This window comes from Eulemur rufifrons, chromosome 19, assembly GCF_041146395.1.
Source record: "Eulemur rufifrons isolate Redbay chromosome 19, OSU_ERuf_1, whole genome shotgun sequence".
In the NCBI taxonomy this organism is placed as follows: domain Eukaryota; kingdom Metazoa; phylum Chordata; class Mammalia; order Primates; family Lemuridae; genus Eulemur; species Eulemur rufifrons.
In genome coordinates this window covers 114991826-115007173 of record NC_091001.1, presented here as the reverse complement: position 1 = coordinate 115007173, position 15348 = coordinate 114991826, and the positions used below count along the sequence as shown (strand labels likewise).

Genomic DNA, 15348 nt, shown 5'->3' with positions numbered 1-15348 from the left:
CTTTACCGACACTGGGGGGCAGGAGCCATTCAGGAAAGATTAAAAACTGCCTGTGTGCAGAGATTGTTGCTAGTCACAAACTTCGTCAGTGCAGTGGACACAAGTGGACATGAGTGGATGTAGGTGGACACGAGTAGACATGAGGGGACACAACTGGACATGAATGGACTTAGGTGGACATGAGTGGACGTGAGTGGATGTGGGTGGACGTGTGTCCCCACCAGTCCTGGGTCCGGCCTAGCAGAGGGACATGCTCCAAGCTCCCAGGCTGCAGATGGGGAAAGCTCGGAGGGACTTTACCTGTGAGGTGGCCCAGGGGCTGGGACCACGCTGAGCGCCTGGTGCTGGGGCCTGGGCTTTATCCGCAGCTGGGCTGCGTGGGGGGCCTTGGGGACAGCTTCGCAGATACACTGTGAGCTCAGGACAGTGACAGTAAGTCCCACAAACCGAGTCTCCTGGAACCGGCTGTGGACGGCCGGGGGGCGATTTTCGGACACTGCTCATTCCGGAGCCTCTCTGCTGCGAGCCTCCATTATCTGGTTGTGAGACGCTAAATAATGGGAACGTATTAAGTATTCAAAATATTCCGTGTACTCGGGTGAATGCAAGGAAATCAATAGCAGTTGCTGCTCAGAAACCTCGGACGGCGATTTCTGGAAGGGATTCTGAAGTGCTTTGCCCGCGGGGGGTGCTGCCAGGCGGACTGTCGGGGGGGGGGGGGTCGATGCGCCGCGGCAACTCTAAATTGCTGCCATATGGCGGCCTGTTCAGGCCACTCAGCCCACGTCTGTTTTTAAGAGGACTTGACAGATCGAACCTGGGCCTGTCTCCTTTCCGAGTGGGGGCTGCTGGGGGCCGCCCCCTGGGGCCTGTGGGAAACGCCCCACCCTCACCCAGAGGCCAGGGGAGGGGACAGCGGACGGGACAGGGGACGGGACAGGGGACGGGACAGGGGACGGGACAGGGGACGGGACAGCGGACGGGACAGGGGACGGGACAGCGGACGGGACAGCGGACGGGACAGGGGACGGGACAGGGGACGGGACAGGGGACGGGACAGGGGACGGGAAGCGGACGGGACAGGGGACGGGACAGCGGACGGGACAGCGGACGGGACAGGGGACGGGACAGGGGACGGGACAGCGGACGGGACAGGGGACGGGACAGGGGACGGGACAGGGGACGGGAAGCGGACGGGACAGCGGACGGGACAGCGGACGGGACAGCGGACGGGACAGGGGACGGGAAGCGGACGGGACAGGGGACGGGACAGCGGACGGGACAGGGGACGGGACAGGGGACGGGACAGGGGACGGGACAGTGGACGGGAAGCGGACGGGACAGCGGACGGGACAGGGGACGGGACAGCGGACGGGACAGGGGACGGGACAGGGGACGGGACAGGGGACGGGACAGCGGACGGGACAGGGGACGGGACAGGGGACGGGACAGGGGACGGGACAGGGGACGGGAAGCGGACGGGACAGGGGACGGGACAGGGGACGGGACAGGGGACGGGACAGCGGACGGGACAGGGGACGGGACAGCGGACGGGACAGGGGACGGGACAGCGGACGGGACAGGGGACGGGACAGGGGACGGGACAGGGGACGGGACAGCGGACGGGACAGCGGACGGGACAGGGGACGGGACAGGGGACGGGACAGGGGACGGGACAGCGGACGGGACAGGGGACGGGACAGGGGACGGGACAGGGGACGGGACAGGGGACGGGACAGTGGACGGGAAGCGGACGGGACAGCGGACGGGACAGGGGACGGGACAGCGGACGGGACAGGGGACGGGACAGGGGACGGGACAGCGGACGGGACAGGGGACGGGACAGGGGACGGGACAGGGGACGGGACAGGGGACGGGACAGGGGACGGGAAGCGGATGGGACAGGGGACGGGACAGGGGACGGGAAGCGGATGGGACAGGGGACGGGAAGCGGATGGGACAGCAGACAGGACAGAGCCCACACGGCTCTGCAGGGGCGACTCCTGGTGGCTGCCTCAGCCCTGGGCTACGTCTGACCAGAAGGGACGCCAGGTGCCCCACACAGGCTGTCGTCCCTGCTCCCAGACAGGGGCCTGCGTTCAGCACTTGGGGGAAACTGAGGAACAAGGGGATTCGGTCCAGAAGAGCCACAGAGTGTCCTCCTGTGCTGCCCTGGGGGTGACCTGAGGACTCAGCAGGGGACTGAGACACTCCTGAGGGTTCCGGTGGACACGTGGTCCACACCTGTGACTGGACCTCACGGCCTCCTCTGCTGAGGCTGGGCAGAGACTCCACGTCGCTACTTTACGCGGTTCCTAGAGGGTGCCAGGTTCTGTAAGACGACATCTTTGCTGAGACCACCCAGCCAGGCCTTCTGCTGGGCCCCTCGGTCCCCGGGTCCCGGAGACCCGGCCCAGCTGCCTCCTGCGGCTTCCACGCCCCTCCTGTTTGCGTCTCTCAAGGGGGGTTCCAAGCGCAGCGCTGCTGTCTGGCCTGGAAAAGACTGGGAGACCCCCTGCCACGTCCCTCTCCTGCCAGGTCCACTTGCTCACTGGGGAGGGGGCTTCAGGGCCTGGGAAAAGCCTTCAGGGTCTTGCCGACTGTCGTGCCGACAGGGGTTTTATTCTAAGTTGCTGGGACGCCAGGGGCGTGCTCTGAACAGGCAAAGGGCGTTGTCAGATGCTGCGGCTCTGCAGGGCGGCCTTCGGGCCACAGACGAGCACGTGTGGCACACGCGGTCCCAGAGCACAACAAAAAAATGAACCCCGCCCTGTCGCCAGCAGAACGCTGTCAGACCATTAAACACACGGGACACACGGCCCGAGGAAACCACGCGATTGCTCACGCAGCAGGGACGAGGCGTGGCGGGCGGCGTAGAGGAGACGGCGTGAGACCACCCGCCCACCTGGCCGCGGTGGGGCCCGGGCGCCTCGCGTTTGGGAGACGCCGCTGTGGTTCTTCCGTTTAATCGGTCAGGCAGTCCCTGCCGCGCGGCGTGCCTGGCCTGTGGACGGTTTCTGCTGGTCGCTTCTAAAGTTGCGGGATTTGAACCGCACGACGCTCTTCCCGCCGCAAACCCCCCGCTGCGTGCACAGCCGTGCCGGTGTGCTCCTTCCACGCCGGCCCCGTCTGACGTGGGGGTCAAGTGCATCACTATAAACTTGGAGAATGGACTGGGTTTCGTGTGTGTGTTTATTTTTCAATTTCAGTTTAAAAGTTTTACTTTATGTATGGATGGATTTGAAGTTTCTCTCCCTTCTCACTGCACTTTGGATTGCTTTTTTTTTTTTTTTAATCTTTTTTCCTCTCCCTACGTATTTGGCCGTTGTAAATCCAGTCACCTGTCCTCAGTGGTCACTGAACAAAGCCTAACGTCCATTACAACCTGTCGTAGCTCAGGCTGCCGAGCAAAACACCTCGGACCGGACACGGCCACGGAGCTGGGAGTTCCCGAGGGGGGTCCCCGCCAATTTGTTTCCTGGTGAGGGTTTCTCCTGCGTCCTCACAGGTGGGTGAGCGAGAGAGCACACGTGAGCACACGTGATCACATGCCAGCACACGTGAGCACACGCCAGCACCCACAGGTGCCCTCTGCTGTCCCTTCCGACAGGGCCCCCGCCCGCCTGGGTTTCCCTGGTGGCCCCCGGGCCCACCTCCGATGCAGTCACGCAGGGGGTGGGGCTTCAACACGCGGCTCCGCCCTTGGCGACGTCCTTGGGCTCCTGCCAGGGGGTTTGAAGCACACGGACCTCACACACTGACTGCGCCGCCTGCTCCGGAGTTGGGGTACCCGCCGCCCCGCTTTCCACGCCGCTCTCTTTGCCTCCTGTGCTCGTTATACCGCGCCATTCCCGCGGCTGTTTTCTGCACGCCTGTTTGGACTTGCCCCACGGGACCGTCCCTCCGGCACCCCCAGAGCTCCCCACCCTGACCCGGACACAAAGGGTGTCCCTTGGTCCATCCAGGGGTCTGTGAGGAGAAACCCCTCAGCCTTCTTCACCCGAATGTTTTTAACTTGTCCTTATTCATGAAACAGTTTCCCAGGACACCGTGTCTAGGTTGACAACTGTTTTCTACCACTATTTTTAAGGTATGCTTCTGACCTTCTTTTAACTTTTATTACAGCTTTTGGTGGTTGACAGTCCATGTACAATTGTCATTCTTGTTAGTTTCAATGTTTTCTGTGTTAAATATTTTACCTTTATTCTAGTTATTTTGCAGTTTACTGATACAATGTGTCCAGATGCAGCTTTGTCTTGTATTTATTTTGCTTGCTAGACAGTGTGCTGTTATAATCAATTATGAATTTTTTTTTTTTTTTTTTTTGAGACAGAGTCTCACTCTGTTGCCCGGGCTAGAGTGAGTGCCGTGGCGTCAGCCTGGCTCACAGCAACCTCACACTCCTGGGCTTAAGCGATCCTCCTGCCTCAGCCTCCTGAGTAGCTGGGACTACAGGCATGTGCCACCATGCCTGGCTAATTTTTTCTATATATATTTTTAGTTGGCCAGATAATTTCTTTCTATTTTTAGTAGAGATGGGGTCTCGCTCTTGCTCAGGCTGGTCTCCAACTCCTGACCTCGAGCGATCCACCTGCCTCGGCCTCCCAGAGTGCTAGGATTATAGGCATGAGCCACCGCGCCTGGCCTATGAATTTTTTAAACTCATTTATTTTCAAACACTGCCTCTCTCTCTCTGCCGTCCTCCTGGACCTACCTCAGGTGGACGCGGGCTCCTCTCCCGTTGCCAAGGGCGCCCGACAAGCCCACGCTTCCCTCCCGTCTTCCTCTCCACCTTCAGCGCCTCCTCAGCGCAGGCCTTGCTCAGGACTCCCTGCTTACACACCTCCCGGGTTCGTGCACAGAGTAAATGCTAATGAATATTTATTTCTAATAATGCTAATGAATCTTCATTTCTAATTCTGTCTCTCTTAGTTCATATCAGTAAGAGGCCACCACAGCCCACAGAAAGGCCACGACCCAGAACCCCACACCACTGCAGCCCCCCCCCCCCACCTCTGCTCAACAAACCCGACCTGCTTTGCTTCTCACGTCCCCTTCTGTGAAGGGAGAGAAGCTGCTAACAGCTCCCTGCCGCTCGGGTCTGCATCCTGCTTTCCCATCTGACACGCACGTCTGCGCCTGAGCGTTCCTCCCCGGCCGTGACGCAGCCAAGGTCCCCGGCCCGGGAAGCTGAGCGCCAGGTGGTGAGGGACCCCGGGGGCGTTCCAGGTGCTCCTGTTTCCACTTCCAGGAAGATTCAAAACAAATACGCAATTTAGGGGGAAAAACATACTATATACTATTAAAGATATAGTTTATTGTGTAGCAATCAATACATTCAAGGTGTCACAGGTCTAGAATGTGCAAAATATTTCTAATCATAAATCTCCTTTCCTCTTTGTGCACAAACAGAGAGCAGAAACATGTGCTTTACATCAACAGAGTGGGAGGCGGCCTGGGAACCCTTCCGTGCCTACGGGGGTTGGACACGGCACCTCCCGTCCACCCTGACTCTTCAGCGTGGGGCGGCACCTGCCCACTTGCATAAATGACCAACTGTCTGCAGGTGACCTGGGCGCGTAGGATTTTCCCCAGCGTGAGGACAGAACATCAAGACACTTGTTAACACTGCAATTTAAGGCACTGAGTGTGAACTCACTGAACAGTTAAAAATAAAGTGAAGTTTGTTTCTGTGAAAACAAAATATAATGCGCACACACACACACAATGAAAACCAACAGCCCACGTCACGTTTTACGTCAATGTAAGTCACTGACGTGGAGTTCAGGCAAAGCCAGCGATGCCGTCACACAGGGAGGCTGAGACTCAGCCAGAGGCCCGCGTGTGGACAGTCCACACAGCACACAGAGGGTGAGCACGTTACACTGACAATGCGGGCGCCCACAGCCCCCCGGTTTGTTCTGTGCCTTCAGACGTGGTGGCCCATTTGCGTTTCCTGTGAAACTAACTTGCAAAGCAGTGAACTCTCTGGAAGCCGTAACTCCACTGAGCATCCAGAGTTGGTAAATCTCAGAGATGCACAGCTAGGCGCGCTGTCGGTGCAGTGCACAACGTCATCTCCCTCATCAACACGTTTTAGAACAACCGGTCTCTGAGTATCTGCCTCTCTGGAGCTGCGGACCTGACGGGAACAAGGGCGCACTGGGTAGGAGCCGCGTCATGAAGCGGGTGTCGCAGAGCGACGGTTCACCTTCCCAACTCGGCTCCGGGTTAAAATCAGCTCCCTGAACATATCACTGCATAAACCAAGGACAAAGTCCTTCTTTCCCCACCGGGCTGCTCCGCGGGCAAACCTGTCCTCACGCAGCGGGGCTGGGTGACTCCCAAGGGCCACGTGGGATGGATCCTGCGTATCTTCCCCTTCGAGGGCAGCTTCTGGTGTTTAAATACACACCTCTCGTGCAAAACGGAAAACAAAAGGTCAGAATCAAAAAATAAAGCACGGAGCCAGGGGACGGAATGGAACAGCAGGGCAGGGGGAGGGAAGGAGGGCGTGAGAGAGTTTTTGGTCCAGGGAATGTGCTAAATGACTTTTTAAATTGTTCTTGTTCTACAACTTTTTGGATTGTTTATATAAATTGTTTATTTACAAATAAACTCATGTGAATAAAAAAATTCCTAACGAAACGGAGAGCACTGTGTTGCTGAGCACCCAGGCGGCGGCGAACAGACCCCGCTCTGCGCTGCCACGGAAACGCCTTGCTGAATATTGCGTCCTGAGACGCAAAATCAAAAGCTCACGCAACACAGCCTTCCCACGGACTCCTGGCTACGGCTTCCACTCTGCTTCGCGTTCCTCACACGCGTGTTCCGTGCCGCAGCCTCAGGGCAGCCGGTTCGCTAGGGTCAGGAGTCCTGTCTGTTTTCCAGATTCGCTCAGGGGTCTCGGGGCGGCCTCCCCTGTGGTGTGTCCTGTGCGCTGCGGGTTTCACGCCCCGGGCTCCACCCACCAGATGCAAGGCCCCCCCACCCCGACCAACAGCGTCCCCCGACTCTCCCGGAAGGCAACGCCCCCGCGCTGAGAACCTGCGACACACGGCACGAGCAGGGCACGGGGTGCGGGTGGGTGGCCGTTTATTACCTTCACAGGTTTAACATTCACTGGACATTTACAATTCATTCCGATTCCATACACGACGTGGACGTCCGCAAACCAAACTCCAGGTCAGGAAACTCTGCCGGGAGACGGTTCCCACGGCCTCACCGGAGACCCGGCACTGACAGGGCCCAGGGCCCGCAGACCCGCAGGCCAGGTCAGCCGTGACAGCACCTGCAGCCGGGCAGCACCGCGAGGTGGAGACAAAGGGCCGCACGTCAGACCGGAGTCAGCGCGAAGGACGCCTGCCCCGCGGGCACCGGACACGGACGGAACCGACACTCCCAGGACGGGGCGATGGCATCACCTTCCTCACTCCTCCTTCCTCCTCCTCCTCCTCTCTCTCCTGCTCTCCTGTGCGCGCTTCAGGTCGGCCATGGCGCCCAGCGTCCGGCGCACCCACAGGACCTGCGGACGGCCGTGAGCACATGTGAGAAGACCTGCGGATGGCCGTGAGCACACGTGAGAAGGGAAAGCGCGGCGGGGCAGACTGGGACGGGGCGCAGGGCACGCACCACAATGACCATGGCGTTGAGCAGCAGCGGCGCCGAGAACACGATAGAAATGAACATCCCCCTCGAGTCAAAATACTGGTATTTCGAAAATAACCTGTTTTGAGAAAAAACAAAGAAATTACTTGGCAAAACAAGTTTCCAGTGACCTCTCTGCTCACCTTTTGGAAAGACCTGCTGTAGGCGAGGCGGAACCGCCTGGCCCTCAGCACTGTCATCGCCACCGGCTTGTCCCAGGTGTGACGCTGGTCATGAAGACACATGGGTCACGGGACAAGAAACGGGGACAGGGACGGGGGACGCTGGCGGAAGCAGCAGTGACCCGAGGACCTCCCTAGGGCAAGGGGCCCCTGGGTCACAGCGGACGTGACGTCGGCAGTAAGATGCCAACGCCCCGACGTCCTCAAGGCCTGTGCAGTCAGGGCAGCGGCTCCGGCCCACACCACACCCGCGCGCTTGGCACCGCCAGGCGCCACCATCTCTTCACGGGAGGAGAGACCTGGAAAGGCAACGGGTCTCCCACTTCCCAGGGGGGAGGCGGCAGGGGCAGAGGCAGGACTCGCACTCAGGCCTCACTGGCTCAGCAGCCAGTGACAAGTCACAACCCGCTCAGCCTCGGCAGCCATGGGCACCGGGTCACAGCAGCGGGAAGACAAAGTCCCGCTCTGTTGAGCTCGCGGCCGGAGGGCAGAGAGCAGGAGGCCGTGTGGGGGCCGCAGGGGCAGCAGTGGTGGCTGACAGGACAGAGCCAGGAAGGACGGCAACGACCCGGTCCCCAAGGGCTGGGGGTGTCACTGAAAGATTCTACTTTAGCCCTGAGTGACCTGGGGACACTGGACCATCGTGGGGCAGTCCCATCGGGATGCCTGAGGGCCAGTGTCATGAGGACGGGAGCCAGGTGGGCAAGGGAGAGGACAGGGATGTGACGTCTCTGCCCTAGGAACTGGAGGGAGCCGCCGAGAGACGGAGCCGACACTCTGGGGGGGTGCAGGGGAGTCTGCTTGAAACACCCGAACTGCAAGATGCTCGTCACACGACCCAGGGACAGTCCAGGCACCCCCGACACCTGGCGACCCAGGTGCGACAGGGAAGGGCTGGCCGTGGCCGTGGGCACCGGGGGTCCCTGGAGGCTGCAGGGAGGGGACGCCTGTCACCTTCCTGATAAGCCCAACACAGGGAGGACGGAGAAGGAATCGCAGGTGGGCGTGGAGGTCACCAGGCCGAGGACGAGGGCCTTCTGCCTCATGAGCGCCCGGTGAGACAGAGCCCAGGGAGGACCTGGCGTCCGTCTGGTCCCACTGAGGTGCGGGGCAGGTGAGGCTCGGCTGGGGGACGACGCAGAGGGCGGGGGGGCCACAGCTGTGTCCGAGAGGGCCAGGAGGGCCGTGTGGAGGGAGGGGAGAGTCATCAGGAAGGACGACAAGATCGTCCCTTTCTGCTCCATTGGCTGAGCACAGAAGGGCTGGGGCTGCAGGGGGACGGGGTCGTGCTGGGTGGGTGGTCTCCAGCAAACGTCTTGGAAAGGGCAGAGACCACGGTGGCGGACACCTTGCATGGCTGTGCGTGGCTCACGTAGGGCCAGGTGCTGAGGCACTGGGCCAGCTGGTCCATGGGGTGGGGAGCAGGAGGGAGCCAAGAGGTCTCTGCTGCGGGGTCCGGGAGGGCTGGGGACGTGGTGAAGCAGGCATCTGGGTCGGGCTGAGCTCGCTGGGGCTGGCCTGACTGCGAAGCGGGTGCTGAGCTGCGGGAGGGAGGCAGGCGCCAACCACAGGGCCCACGGCCACGGCGCAGGCAGCCCGGCCCCTCCCGGGACGTCCGGCCAGAGGGTGCCCGGTGAGCAGGAGTCCACGCAGCCGTCCAGGGCACTGCCCCGCTCTGACCACTGCGTGCTCCGAGTTCTCCCTAAAATGCCGCCTTATTTATTCTGCAACTAAAACTCCCTTAACTGGCCCGGTCTGTCCTCCCTCACTGCGTGGTTACCGCTCGCCAGCCCGGCTCAGCTGTGTGCGCAGCCAAGAGCGTCCCGTCCTCACGACGGCTGACGAGGCGCCTGAACAAGGACACGAGGTGCCGCAGCATCTGTCTCCCTGCGAGTCCCGTGTCCCCCGTGACACCCCCGTGGGTGGCTCCTCGCCCCAGCCCACGGCGCAGGCAGCTGGTTACCTCCAGTTCATGGCGGCCACTTCATTGATGTACTCCGCACAGTAGACCAAGAGCACTGCAAAGGCAGGAATCGCGCGTTAACTGCAGATGGGCGATCATCAGTCATGACAGAGTAAGGCCACACATGCTTGCCACAGAACACTCGATACCACAGTAACAGGCCACCCAGAGCGTGACGCGAGACGTAATTTCTATTTCTGATATAACGTGAGGCAGACACTCTAACGCTGTGGAGTGCCTTAAAATTCAAAGCGAACACAGGCAGCAGGGCTGGGAGGTCTTGTAAGGACACTCACCCGCTGGGAAGGCGCAGACGGACGTGCACACACACTTCCACGCACACAGTGATCGGCGCTGTAGCGTTTCTGTGCTGTTTACTCACCGAGGCACAGGAAATGCCCAATCTGCAGTCTGTAGCTCTGGGAGGAGACACAGGTGAGGAGCAGGCAGAGCACGTGGAAGACGGCAAGCCCCACCAGCCACGGCTCGGTCCAGTCTGTCTGCTGGGAGGACACACCACGGGCGCGTCACCCTCACCTCCACTGACCGGCCCCAGAGCAGCAAGAAGAAATGCCATTTCCAGCTCCTTGGACCAGTTCTGACAGCCTTGGGCACCTGAGCCATCCTAACCTGCACGTGTTGACTTTCCCCCAAACTTTCCGAAACGCACCCAGCCCTCAGCAGTGCTGTCCTCCCAGGCTCCTACTTCACAGGAGGGCCATGTCCACCAGCCAGCTCAGGGCCATCTGTGCCCAGTGCCACCAGGTACCCAGTGCCCTCCTGGCACTCTTCCCTTGAAGCTCAGTCCCCACTACTCCATCCCCACCTGACACTGATGTCCCCTCCTGACACTGAAGTCCCCACCTGACACTGAGGTCACCTCCTAACACTCAGTCCCCTCCTGACACTCAGTCCCCTCCTGACACTGAAGTCCCCTCCTCTCAATCCCCACCTGACACTAAAGTCCCCTCCTGACACTGAAGTCCCCACCTGACACTGAGGTCACCTCCTGACACTCAGTCCCCCCCTGATGCTTAAGTCCCCTCCTCTCAGTCCCCTCCTGACACTCAGTCCCCTAGTGAAGCTCATGTGCTTTGGAAGCTCAGCCCTCCCGATGGATGGTCACTTTACAATCGCCCCTGTCCCCAGCCCTCTCCCTTGACCCCGCACTGGATGAGAGGAGCCCTGCAGAGCCTTTTGGGACTTGAGAGTCGGCCGCTCTATGCAGGTCAGCACACCTGCAGGAAGTGCACAGGTGGCCTCCCCAGAGCCAGGCAGGGCAATAAAGGACAAGCTCATCGCTGCCCATCAGCACATGGACCAAGAGCCCAAATGGGCACAGGGCACTTACCACACCCCAGCAGGCCACACCACCCCTGGGTGGCCACAGGGACGCGGGGGCCCGAGGACAGCTGTCTGGCGCCACCAGGCCACTGCCAGATGCCCAGGACACAGCACAGAGGTCTCCCCACCTCCCCTCCAGACCCCAAGCTCACCAGCCCCTGCAGGCCCCAACAAGTAGGCCCAGGCCCAGCATGCACGCCCTGCCCACATGGTCCAAGCTCCTCCCTGCACGACCTCCAGCCCCGCCCCCAGGGGCCAAGATCCTCCCTGCACGACCTCCAACCCCGCCCCCAGGGCCCAAGCTCCTCCCCACAGGACCTCCATCCCCGCCCCCAGGGCCCAAACTCCGCCCCCCACGCCCCACCCAACCCTTGTGCCACGCTCGGAGGCTCGACACAGCCACGCCCACCAGCCCCCGCCCACGAGCGCCCGCTCGGCGCTCTCCCGACCACCCTAAGCCACACCCACAGAGCCCAAGTCGCGCCCGCACGGCCCTAGCCCCGCCTTAGGCCGCGCCCACGCGGCCCGAGCTCCGCCCGGCACGGCCCAGCCGGCACCACGCACGCCAGCGCCGCCGCCCAAGCCACGCCCACGCCGCGCGCACGCAGCCCAGGCCCCGCCCAGTAGGGCCCGCCCCCTCCCAGCCCCAATCGGCTCCCCAGCGTGTCCACAACGCAGCCGAAGCCCGAAGTGGGGACTGCGCAGGCTGCGAATTACCGTGATGACGGCGGGAATGCTGACTGGGAACGAACTCACGGAGAACGGGGACGGCATGATGTCGGAGAGCCGCCCTCGCAGCAGCCGCACACCCGCCTGGCCGGGCTCCAAGGAGGAAGGCCTCGGTCTCTGCTCTCGCGACATCAGCCGCCCTCGCGAGACACGCGGTCCTCCCTCTCGCGATAGTTCCGTGACGTGTTTTTAGGTGCGGGTTATGCCATGTTCAGGATTTTACTGCGAGGATGGTAAAATTGATAGGGTTGTACGTAGGGTTTGCTCTCTCCCCCCCGGCAGGTGGAGGGCGCCATTGGTTCTTGTGACTGAGAAGCGGGCAGACGCGGTGGGCTTCTCGGGCACGCTGTGCGAGGTCGCCCGCGAGTCCAGGCGGGGACCGAGGGGCCGGAGCTTCGCGGGGGACAGTGTCCTCCCCGCGACCCTGCGGGACTTAAGTCAGTAACCCCGCAGGGCCCTGCGGGACGTGGACAGTGTCCTCCCCCGGAAAACTGCACGACCCGGACAGTGTCCCCGCCTAGGACCCTGTGGGACTTGGACAGAGGACCGTTAGGACCCGGAGAGTGTCCCCCCGCCACCCCCGCCACCCCGGGACCCTGCGGACCCGGACAGTTCTGCACCCCCACCCTGCAGGGCAGAGGCCGGTGCGCCCTCTGCTGGTCAGCTTAGGGATACTCGTGCTCATCCTTAGAGATTGACCAGGCCTCCTTGTGCTTCGCCTCCTTCAGAAATGGATAGAAAAATATAAAAATTGATTGGGGATTATTTCTCACTTATAAAATAAATGTACTTGCGGCTAATTTCTTTTTTTACCGTTGCAATAATAATATATCTCTTTTCCTTTTTATTGAAGAATTTTATCCCACCTTTGAGAATATTATTCTATTTATTATAAAATGATGAATTAATATATAATTTTAGTACATGTACGTGCTTTTGTAATAGTAGTTTAATAATTCTATTAAAAAATCTAGTGGGTGGACGTTCTTTCGTTTCCTTTGGTGATACAGTGTGGTTGTTTTTTATTCATGCTCCTTAACATGCATTACATCATTTCGATATGAAAGATCATGGTTTGCTTCTGACTGGAAACGTTTTTTCTTCATTGATAATTTTCCCTTTTCCAGTCTCTCTGTATTGACCTCACGAAAGCCTGTTAGGTAGACAGTAAGGCTTCCTCTACTCTGTTTTTCTTAAACATCCTCTCAAAATACCCTCTGTGCTGTTGTCAAGTTCGGGAAGATCACTGGCTTCATCTCTCCGCCTGTGCGAGGGTTTCGCTTGTGTCCACGGTTCTCCCTCCTGTGATTTCGCATGTTCGTGTTAGACGGTCATGTCTGTGCATCACCAGAGACGGGACTTTGTCCTCTTTGTACCAAGCTACCGATAAATAGCTGTGGTTCTCTCTTCAGATATTTAATTGTACTTATTTCTAAGCTTTTTAGTTGCTCTATTTACTAGATTTCTTTGGGCCGGTTTTTCTGTTCGTAGTATCCACTGCCCACTTTTCTTCCATTGTGTCTATTTTCCTGTCATTTCTGGTCACACTCTTTCCTGCTGGTGACCAACTCCAGTCCCTGGATTTCTTCCTCAAGGCAGGGGAGAAAGGTGACGCCAGGCAGGATACACAGAGCAACCTTCTGTTCCAAAGTTTTCTGCATTAAGCAAAGATTACTTTTCCAAACAGAAATAAAAGCAATACATGTAACTGCCAAATATACAACCATAACATCATTTTGAGGAATATTTTAAAAATTTAGACATATACCATGGAGTACCACTCAGCCATAAAAAAGAATGAATTAATGCCTTTCTCAGCAATTTGGAAGGAACTGGAGAGCATTCCTAAGCAAAGTATCTCAAGAAGGAAAAACAAACACCACGTGTACTCGAATAAGTTGGACGAAGGGCACAGAAGTGCACACACACAGGGAAGCGTTAATAAAAGTCATTGGAAATCAAGCAGTGGGGGGAGGGGGGCAAAAACCCACCTAACAGGCACAGTTAGCACCATTTGGGTGTTGGGCACATTTATCACCCTGACTCAAGCCATGTATCAAAAACATCTGTACCCCCTTAAGATTGAAATTTTTTTTAAAAAGGTAAAAATATTTAAACATACCCACTGTCACGGTGAGTATGTTTAAATACTCAGTTCTAAAAATCATACTGTTCAACACAAACATTGCAATCAAGATACTGAAAGAGATTGCGCAGGACAAGATGCTTTTGTTTTAATGTTGAAACACGTATCTACTGTACAGAGTCGGTGACGGCCGTGGTGTCACAGGAAACCAGCCCGCAGGGAGGACCTGTCACGGACTAATTAACACAGAAATGCTGACAATGACTCTCCTTTGAGAATGGGTGTGTGGATTCTTAAAACAATTTCTCTATTCTAATGTTAGAGGGTGACCAGTCATTTTCTAGATACTTGCTTTGTGAATGTTTTCTCCTCAGGAACCTGCTCGTCTATTTTCTCAGAGTTTTTAATGAGCAAATATTTCTAATTTTCATAAAGCTAATTATCACTTTTTTTTCTTTTATGATTATTTTTTCTATGGCCTAAGAAACCTTTGCGTACCTATACCAAAAAGATCCTATATTTTCCCTTAAATCTTTAAATGTTTTAGATTTTACACTTTAGGCCTATGGTCCATCCCATGTTAACTTTTGTGAAATGTGTGAATTAGGGTCGAAGTTCATTTTTTCTCATATGGTTTTCTAATTATTCTAGCACTACTTAGGGAAAAACGTTTCCTTTTCCCCACGTGGCTGCGTTGCCACTTTAGTCAGAATCAGGCTGTTGACGACCTTTCTACCCGTTCCGCCGGCCGGTCCCCGCGCAGACGCCGCTCCACTTTGGTGGCCGCAGTTTTGTTGTTGGCTGAACCTGACCTGCACGCGCTGTAAGCACCGTGAGAAAATTCGATGAAACAAATGCAGTAAAGTGTATCTTACAATTAAACTCATACGCACAATGCAACAATGTGAGGGAGGCGTCCTTGGGCCGCGCCCGCGTTCCCAGCCCGGCGCTGTGACCCTTCCGAGCCTGGCGCCGTGGCCCTTCTGAGCCGGGCGCTGTGGCCCTTCCGAGCCCGGCGCTGTGATGCTGCGCGCTTTCCGCAGACGGAGAAGTTCCTTCAGCGCGTCACGCAGCTCGGCTCTGTCGGTGATGAATGCTCTTAGTTTTCTGTATCTGAAAATGCTTTTGCCTTCTGGAAGAATGCTTTTGCTGCAGATTGCCTACTGCAAACTTTTTTCTCTTTTCTCTCAACACCTTAGAGATGATCACTGTCTCTGTCTGCCGTGGTTTCCGACGGGAACACGGCGGCCCGTAATCATCGTTTCCAAGCAGATACGTGCCAGTTTCCTCTGTTTTCAAGATGCTCCCTTTATCTTGGTTTCAGCAGCTGGACCGTGTGCCTAGAAATAGTTTTCCTTCTATTAATAATGCTTGTGGTTTGAAAAACTTCTTGATTC

At 57.8% G+C, this 15348-nt stretch overlaps 1 protein-coding gene across 1 annotated transcript; it reads right to left on the bottom strand.

Moving 5' to 3' along the window:
• Positions 1-6733: 6733 nt before the first annotated feature.
• TMEM18 (transmembrane protein 18) lies at positions 6734-11944 on the bottom strand. Its single transcript, XM_069494401.1, has 5 exons — positions 11854-11944; positions 10175-10295; positions 9793-9847; positions 7633-7726; positions 6734-7525 (listed from the first exon to the last, which is right to left on the bottom strand). The coding sequence occupies exons 1-5, from the start codon at positions 11908-11910 to the stop codon at positions 7430-7432; spliced, it is 423 nt and encodes a 140-aa protein (XP_069350502.1). The 5' UTR covers positions 11911-11944; the 3' UTR covers positions 6734-7429.
• Positions 11945-15348: the final 3404 nt, after the last annotated feature.